Source organism: Vitis vinifera, chromosome 10, assembly GCF_030704535.1.
Source record: "Vitis vinifera cultivar Pinot Noir 40024 chromosome 10, ASM3070453v1".
In the NCBI taxonomy this organism is placed as follows: Eukaryota; Viridiplantae; Streptophyta; class Magnoliopsida; order Vitales; family Vitaceae; genus Vitis; species Vitis vinifera.
In genome coordinates this window covers 2,704,211-2,713,609 of record NC_081814.1, presented here as the reverse complement: position 1 = coordinate 2,713,609, position 9,399 = coordinate 2,704,211, and the positions used below count along the sequence as shown (strand labels likewise).

Sequence of the window (9,399 nt, the reverse complement as noted above, 5' to 3'; positions counted from 1 at the left end):
ATTCTGTTAGTTGATACTGGACCAACGGTATATATATCTAACCGGCTCGAGCTATCATGCTTATAATTAATCTCATTATGTTTTTTTTTTGTTTTTTTTTTTTTTGTATTTTTCATAGCTAGAGGCTAGGAAACTAAACTAGATGTTGTCACTTTTGTGGGTCAGAAGGAATTGTCATGCAATGATTTTCTGTTGAACAATTTGGAGGAAAAAGTGTGAAAAGCCCCCCTTATGGATGGCCTAGAACAAACCATCTGTTTCCCCAAAAGGCCCATCAAAGATAAAAGCAAAGCAATGGGCCTTTTGGTTTCCTACATAAACATATTCCCCCTTGTTTTTCCTATCTGTAAAGATATTCTTGGATAGTGGTTCGTGGAATGGTTTCAATTGAAGATGAGAAGATGTAGAGAAAAGATCGAGTCACATTTTTCACTTTGGTCGGTAGCTAGCTAGTGGAAAAGCACATGTAAGTTGACTAAACTAGAAAATTTACTCTTCCTTGTATGCAATATTATTGGGTGGTGTCTATGATATCATGTCAACAATCCATTTGCTTTTGTAGTTGTACTCACCCCTACATCATCGAGAAAATGATCATATATATAGCTACCCAATTGTAAGAATGTTTGTTGGGGTGTAAATATGCTGCCCTTAAGTTCATGGATTGGTCACCCAAATGATAATTTTTAGAACAGGCTTATGGAGTGTTATGTCAAATGTCATAAAAGGTTTAGTCTACCCTCATCGACCAAATTGGTTTTCAAATGAAATGATCATGACTCAATCCAATAATTGATATTAGAGTTAAGGGTCATGGGTTCGAGTCACGGGAGCATCATACTGAAGGAGGGATTGTTATGGTGCAATAATGCTGCTCTTAAATTCGAGGATGGGTTACCCAAATAATGATCTATTCTATCTCTAATACTTGTGGTCAACCATCATAATAATGGTTTTCATTGTGATCTATTGAGAATGTACCTTTTCTTCATAAAAGCAAATGCAAAAGATAAGGAAGACTTCAAGTATAGAATTTGGGACAAAAAAGTTGTTTCTAATGACACCACTTTATAAAAAAACATCAAAAGTTTAAATTTTTTGTCATCATCCATGTAAATATTATTCACTTTTGATATTATATAAATATCATCTACTATAGTTTAAACCCATTGACATTAGCAACCGAGTGAATAATATCCATATAATAGTCACATTCTATGTGGAAACACCTTTTATGAAAAATGTGAATCATTGTGGACGGTTCCACTATGAAGGTCTACATTGTAGGGGGACACAGTACTCCATTAGAACATTTCATGGTTCCCCTATGGAGGGCTGAGAGATCAATGTATGGAGTTGACCCAAGAATTGTATGAAATGATCATAAGACTTAAGAGAAGTGGAGATAGAAGGAGGGCTTGTTTTTGAAGATTGAAAGAGCAGGAGAGTGAAGGAAAAGCTAGAAGATAGCGAGTGAGAGAGTGACCATAGGAGAGAGGTTTTTAGCTGTTCTTGTTTGGAAGGAGATGGTTTTGGAATCTGAGAGGCTCCCAAAACCTACACTCAAGGCAGTCTACAGAACCACCCTACTTGAGACAAACAAATGAGGTTAAGATGTAGCACATCAGTGCCACTTTCTAGCTAAGCATTACCCACTTACTTCTATCGATTATGGCCGTGGTACCACCCCACCATGCTTACTTGAAAATAGCCTTAGCAGTCACCTTCACCTTTTGTATGGCTTGGCCTAAGTTCAATGTGTCATTGCCTTGAAGTTGAGTTCACCAAGTGACATGAGGTCTAATTCTTCTGTACGTACCTCAGTGTGCTCAACACACACATGCTTGCAGTATTCTATATTTCAAGTATGAGCTTCCCTATCAAAAAGAAAATATTTCTAGTATAAGCCTGTATGTCCCATTGCAAAGAGAGCGAAAGAGTACAAAAAGCATGTAGTGAGCCTTGGGAATTTATCGAACATTTGATATGGACCCCAAGTTTTTTGTGTTCTTGAAGAGGTTTAGAAGTCACATGAAAGACTTGACAGCACCATTTCATATCGAGGAAGAATCTCAGGCTATGCACCATTAATCCATGGTTCGACTGGACATGACAATGAGTGATTAGTACATTGTCCAAAGGCATCTTCCATGACCATGTGTGGCTCATATGGTGAGGCCGCAGTGGCTAATAGGCGTGTCCGTATTTGGAATTGTGGGGGGATGGATTTGCAGTTATGCTGTGCCACTCATTCTAAACCTTCTAAACTGTCCATCCAAATTAAAAGAGAAATATGCCCCTAAACCAAATACTTCTAATAGCTAAACAAGGATTGTAAGGACCACCATTGTGGGCACCTCTCCTTGAAGCCCAAACTTGGTTGGGAGTCCTCTCTTTTTGGCAAATTCTGTGATAGTGAAGACCTAATGCAGAACACGAGCTTTAGGAATTGGACCACAACCTTGGGCATATCTTCCCCAGCCCACCATGATGTGATCTTTTTTAAAAATTCCATGAACAAAGTCTACTAAGGTAGAGCTGGTTTAGAATGTAATATCAAGGAGTGATCTCAAGAATGTGACATGTATGCTATACCAACGTGAAAACATAACAATGTTTTGAGAGAAAAAATATGCAAGTCAGGGAACTCAAATGGATCCTAGCAAGATGAACTTTGTTTCAGTAATACATCTCAGAAAAAGATTTGAGTAGAACCTTTTAGACTCAGCCTGGTGTCACCTGAAAATTTTCAGGCTTGAGGCATTGTGCTGAACTCAACAATGCTAGGCCCCACATGTAACGTACGTTAAAGGGATAGAATTCAAGATACCAGAACAACTAGTTTCGCCCATCAAGAGAGAAAAAAGCAGTAGACTATCCAGAGGGTAGTGCAAGAAATTGACACACAGTTGCTAATCTACCGCTTGTCCATTTGTGGCAGAAGGATTTCCTGGAAAAGTAGTGCAAAGCCTTTCCTCAGCCGCACTGTTTCGAGCATACGGCATAAAATATGTGCCAAACAGATTTAGCCACCAAGATGAGAATGGGGAACTTATGCAGTATAATGCAAGCAAATGACTCAAGTCAGACTAGAGAAAAGTGTGTTATCATGGAAAATAGTAAATAGAGAATGAAGGAGATGATGAAGATTTTGTAGAACATTCAATGCCAATAGTAGATCAGGGATAAATGAAGATGAATGTTTTCTGAAACATTCTATTAATAGAGGGAAATATTTTCCCTTACGAACAAGTTTTTTATGCCAGTAATAGGCAATGCATTGAAACTGGACTGAGATAACTTGTTTTTGACAGATGTTGTGGTACATATCTCAAAACTTAAGAAACAAGATGATTAATTAATCGGGATTTATCAACTCGCAACTAATCATGACCTTGTATGCAGAAAGTAGTGGAACTGGAGTCAAGATAAGCTTCACTCTGCTTTTGTTTATGCATACACTTCACATAGAGAGAAACAAGAATCTAATAACTGTTTAAGAACACCAAGGTAGGCACAAACTCTCGAACCCTCGATTCGATAAGCACCATTGTCTTATTACATATATAAGTACATAGAAAATTGCATAGGTAGCTGACTAGAGTACATTATAAGTACACCGTGATCGGTTACATAACAGAGCAAGCATTTGGGTTCTCATCACTGAAATATTGAGGGGGATAAGAAGCAAACTCCAAGTAGTCCTTTGTAGGCCAATATTCACTTCGCTTGACATCGGTCTTCTTATCATCTTCCCCTTTGCCTTCTTCTTCATCTTTCTTTTCTCCTTCTTGCCCTTCCTTCTTCTCTTCTTTCTTCTCTTCTTCCTTTTTTTCTTCATCCTTCACTATATAGGCTTGCTTTCTGGTTTTCTTGTTCACATAATCAACCAACTTTGCAGGCTCGATTATGCCTTTGACAATTGCTTGGTCATTTGCGACATCTGTTGTCACTGACTCTACACCTGCAATACATTTTAACGTCTTACACGGCATTCAAAAGTAACTTCTACAAGGAAGAAGCAAAATAGACTACTAGAATGATTGATGGTGGCCAATAGGGAACATAGTCTCCAAATTTTCTACTTTCATGGCACTATTAGATGATATAACATGGCAATTTCATAGGAAATACATCGCTAATTTGTAAATGCAAGAGTATTTTAAGATTACTTTCAAGGAAAACTGGACTTCTAATCAAACTTCTCTCATTAATTTTTAAAGGTAGGGCTAATTTGCTATTCATGCCTTCATTATTTGATTTATGCACTATTGTTCTCATGCTTTCATAATTTCTTCATGCAGCAACAATGTGGATTGAGGAAGCTGAAATGGAGCTTGACATGGAGTGGAGATACCGAAGTTGAGCATGAATTGCTGCTTTTTTCACAGTTTATCAATCATGTTTTGAGTTTCAAGCATTTTGTTGAGCTTCGTCACAACAAGAGAGGGAAGACTTGGATCAGTTGGTCAGACACAAGCTGACACAATGAGGTTCTGAAAGATGCTTGTAGACAAATCTTAGAATGTGTTTCAAGGAGAAAGCTGAACTCGAAATAAACTACTTGATTTGCCATTTGGTTGCATGAAGTTGGGGCCTTGGAAGGCCATAAAATTGAAACAAGGTTTAGGCAACCAAATACCACAACAGTGAATTTAGATTGTACTGCAGTTCACTAACTTCAGCACATTTATTTTATAGGCAACCAAGAAAACTGAAGTGAAGTTAAATTGAAACTAACCCTCATTAGGACCAGTTTTTTTGGTTGTACGTTAAGGTCCTCCTGCATCTAAGTGAGGGAAAAAGCTCCATGGTCCCAGCCCACAGGGGATCTTCTTCCTAAAAAAAGGAACATGGACCCACCATTGATTCAAGAATTCAGATTCTCTACCTCCTATTGTTTTTTAATGGGAATAATCACTGTGGTCCTGACCTATAGAATATTTCCTCCATATATGTGTCAGATGGTCTCTGAGCATATGGATTCTCATCTGTTACAGATTGCTAGATTAAAGCATAGCCCACAAAGGCCTGTTTACGAGCAACTTTGGAAAAGAAGGACTAAAAAGGCTGATTTGTGATGGTTGGAGACGCTATTCCTCTTTTGACATCAATGAACTCTATCTTGTGAGTTCACGATTTGGATGATGTGCAAGAGGTAATGCATGTTAATCCAAGGATTATGGATTCTAGCTCGTCTCCTTCGCATAAGACATCCAGTCCAATCATGAATGGTCCATTCAAGGTGAGATTACCCAATATGAGCCGTCCATAATTGGATTGGATGGTCAATTCATTGAAGAGGATTTTCAACCACTACCACACTTTTACACTTAGTTAACCAAGCACATGCATGTCACTTTTTAAAAATGTTGTGAGGTTGGCCCCGGGCAATTCCTCACTTTTGGTCATATGACCTTGTTTTATGTGACAAATGAATGATGATTTTCAATATGTGGTGCTTTGCACAGCAAATTCCTACCAAGAAAAGTTCTCTTTTTGTAAAGTAGAGTGGAAATACAACTATCTTTTTCTAAAGTCATCAAATTTAACTAGCAAAAGAATTAGTTTAAATGGAATGAAACTAATCTTTGAGAAACTGTTCTTTTTTCTGATAGTTTTCCCTTTTAGCATACTAAGCTATGAATGGTGTAGTAATTTGTAACATGGGAATTGAGAGCACCAACGCACCTGGGAACTTCCGGATTCGCCTCTGTAAAACTTGAGCGCATGCTTCACAATGCATGTAAACTTTCAACACTGCTGTTATAACTGGAGGTGGCTGCCAAGAGATCAAGTCAATGGTCATAGATATAACAAGACAACCCCTACTACAGTGCTACTTATCTGCAAAATCCCAGATCATTTCTGTTTCCAATCCAGCAAATTGTCAACAAATAGTCCTAAAATCACATTTTGCTCTGTCACAGTCACTATACTGGGAGAGACTGACCTATCATACACATAAGAAACCATCACAAATTCTTAATTGGATGTAGATCTTAGTCAAGTACACATGATGCAGCCTATGCGCCAAAGAAGTAATATAATGATCAAAGATACAAGAAAATGACCCCTCAATTTCCATCCAAACAATATTCTATGGACGGACAGAGTACATAGGATGCCTAGGATAAACTGCTTCTCATCCCAATACTCCAACTAAGAATCAAGGCCACTATTGTACCTAATTTTTGTAGTCCAAATGATAAAAGGGCCCTTACATTAAAACCACAATCTCATTTGCCAAAAAGTATTGAACAGTCCCAAATAATGAATTAGGGGTTTTCACTTTACGATAATTTGACATTTTGTAGGGCCATTACATACTTTTGCCAGAAAGTTGTTGTGATCTGTCGGCATCCACGAATCCGAGGATTATCCTAATTTAAACAATTTCTTGTATGATCACATAAACGTTTCTTTTTAATTGTATATTTAATCTACACAAGTGGGCATACAAATAGCCAACAGGCTGCCTACCCAGTAAGACAGAGGAAATGAACAAGCATCATCTCCAAGGACACAATATACTATAGCAGTGAATTTCATATAAAACCCTTCTTTCATATAATAACAGTCACTGCAGGAGCTACTAAGAAGTACTACCCCTGAATTTGGACAAACCTTTTTAATTAATTCCTTGTATTTTTTGTGGGTTTGCTGGGCACTGGACCCGTGACCCCATGGCTGCAGTACTACAAGCTCAACTTGTCGAGCTGTGGGGTCAAACCCTTCACAGACTCCTCCCTCCCTAGTAAAATGTGCCCATGGGTGGTCATTTTGATGACTTGTTCTGTTGCTTTCATGTCAGCATGGAAGCAGCAGTCACAAGATACACTGCACATGGGGCTGAAGGATGGGGCTCAGAAGGCCAAAGATTATTATTACCCGGTCAGGATTGTAGTAGTCCCAAGTGGGCTTCAACAGGTCAAGAATTTGAAACTGTAAAGAGATGATCAAGGGAGATAGTGGAGAGTAGGCTTTTTGAACTGTGAAAGTGCAAACCCCATCCACTCATTCACTCATTTATTCATTCATCGATAAGTATATGATTTTATAGTGTGTGTAATGGATGAAAGTGGTGGTAGTACCTCCTCTTTCTTCTCTTCCTCCTTGGCTTCTTTGGGTTCCTCTTTGTTCTCCTCTGGAGGCTTGGGCAAAGGAGAGATTAACTCCACTTTTCTGCCACTTTTCTTTTGAATCCTCTCACAAACCTTTATGGGGTCTGCTGTTTTTCCCTTCACCACCACCTTGCTGGCCTTACTGTCTGTGGTTACATCCTCCACCCCTGTACCCAAAATTATAAAAATAAAAACCACAAAAACTTTCACTGAATGGTAGGTGAGATCTAGAATATATATACATATGTTTAACCAAAACAAATCTTTGAAAAGAGAATAAACGTGTGAAACATGAAGACTTCTGCAATAAAAAAATAAATCACCTTGAAATCCCTTCAAGGCTCTGGCAACTTTCCTAGCACAAGCCTCACAATGCATATCCACCTTGAGCACAATCTCCTGAGGCTCCTCTTCCTTCTTCTCCTCTTTCTTCTCTTCCTCCTTCTCTTCTTTGCCTTCTTTCTTGGCTTCCTCCTTCTTCTCCTCTTTGTTCTCCTTTGGTACCATACACACAAAACCAACTACATATCAAAAATTGATGCTTTTTCTACTTATATACATGAAAATGAAGAACTACCCACATATCAAATAGAGAAGTTTCCCATGTACTAAGAAAAAAAAAAAATCATATGGGTGTCATGAAAAAACACACTTACCTCACCCATGTCTGCAAGACTTCTCAAAGTATACTCCTTCACAAATTGAATTTGCGAATGTAATTTGTTATAGAAGCAATGAAGATATCTCTCTGGCTTGCTTTTTTCTCCCCTCAGCTCTTTCTCTCTCTCTCAATGGAGTACAGAGGGAAGTAAGGTGGGAAGACAACATTTAACTATTTAAGCAACATGGGAGTTCTGCAAATCTGAGGTGGAATCGTTTAATGCAAGCAGGACATAAGTACTTTAGCTGAGTCAGCCTCCCTCAAACTGCCCCTTGATTTACTCCTAGGATCACTTGCATGAGCACTCCATCCAGTTAAAATAAGAGGGGAAAAGAGTCATTCAATACCCTTTTCACATGGCTAGGATCCCATTTTTTTTTTTGACTTGGAGGTCCAACCTGATTGAAAAATTTTATTCAAAGTTAAGACTTCAGAAAAAAGTTAAAAATAATCTTTTGTATTCTACCAAAATGTTTAAAAATATGACACCAATAATAGGGTAAGAAAAGACCTAGAAAGTGATGATGGACTTAGAAGCACTTACAAAACTGAAAATATTTCTTGGAGAATTTTTCCTAAAAATAAATTTTAAATATTTTAAAGAATAATTAAAAATATAAAGAATATTTTGGTATCCCCTATTTTATACTGCTTCTATACATCTGCTAATCATTGGATGGTTTCATCACCCACATATGCTTGCATCATATGAGAATCCAAACAGCTTTCTTTTATTTGTATCATCTTAGGAAATATTTTCATTTTAAACTTTTCTTTACTCTTTTGATTTTAAGACACCAAACAGAACACTTTTCATGAGCTTAAATAAAGGGGAGAGGTGAAATGCTAGTAATTATTGGGGATGGAGCCCACAGTTTTGGATTCCATGGCCAAGTGATCAAAGAGAATGAAAACAGACTGATGGTCGGTCTGAGAAAGGGGTTTTATCAGTATCTTGAAAGAAGAAAAGTTGGAATCAGGTGGGACACCCCTGATGGGAAGGACCATACAGTGAGTGCCACGTGTGTTGATAAGCATTATCATCATCTCCTCTCCACACAAAATTCAAAGTGGTAGTGGAAAAGTTGTAGAAGAAAAGGTGATTGATTTCCTGTCTTCATGCACCCAACTCCATCTCCTCCTTCAGGAATCTGAGGTTTCTTCGCCCATAAATCAACCCAAACTCAATACACATTTGAGTAGACATCGATTTTCTTCATGCATGGTTAAGACAGGTCCTGTGGGGTGACCAAAATGTTTTGAAATGTCTTTTTAGCTGTTTTCTTTTTCAAACATTAAAAAAAAACTTTAATAGCGATATACCTAGAGTTCGATTCGTCGAGATGATATTAATTGAACCACATACACACAAGTGAAAACAAAAATAAATAATTAAAGATATTTTTAATATGATTTGACGTTCAACGTGATTTCTAAGTTTACTTAGTTAACTAACATTTAAGAATTCACTTATTAAAGAAAAAATAAGAAGTATACCAATAAAATTCTCAAAAAAATTCTTAATTACGATTGCATTCTCTACAAAAATAAAAAGTCTAAAATATAAAATGGTTAAATATATAATAAAAACAAATTCATCATTCATATAAAAAA

The 9,399-nt window shown here is 37.4% G+C and overlaps 1 protein-coding gene across 1 annotated transcript; it reads right to left on the bottom strand.

Moving 5' to 3' along the window:
• Positions 1–3,511: 3,511 nt before the first annotated feature.
• On the bottom strand, positions 3,512–8,071 carry LOC100257542 (heavy metal-associated isoprenylated plant protein 7). Its single transcript, XM_002273636.5, has 5 exons — positions 7,781–8,071; positions 7,448–7,619; positions 7,095–7,291; positions 5,692–5,782; positions 3,512–3,964 (listed from the first exon to the last, which is right to left on the bottom strand). Exons 1-5 carry the CDS (start codon positions 7,787–7,789, stop codon positions 3,630–3,632), a joined length of 804 nt encoding a protein of 267 aa, XP_002273672.3. The 5' UTR covers positions 7,790–8,071; the 3' UTR covers positions 3,512–3,629.
• Between the last annotated feature and the right edge of the window lie 1,328 nt (positions 8,072–9,399).

Bases quoted from the DNA above. Each gene is read 5' to 3' on its own strand.
- LOC100257542 (XM_002273636.5), bottom strand. The intron at 7,292-7,447 runs GTGATTTATTTT...TTTTGGGTACAG, and splicing joins AGCCTTGAAGGGATTTCAAG to GGGTGGAGGATGTAACCACA. The intron at 3,965-5,691 runs GTGCGTTGGTGC...AATGTATTGCAG, and splicing joins GCGAATCCGGAAGTTCCCAG to GTGTAGAGTCAGTGACAACA.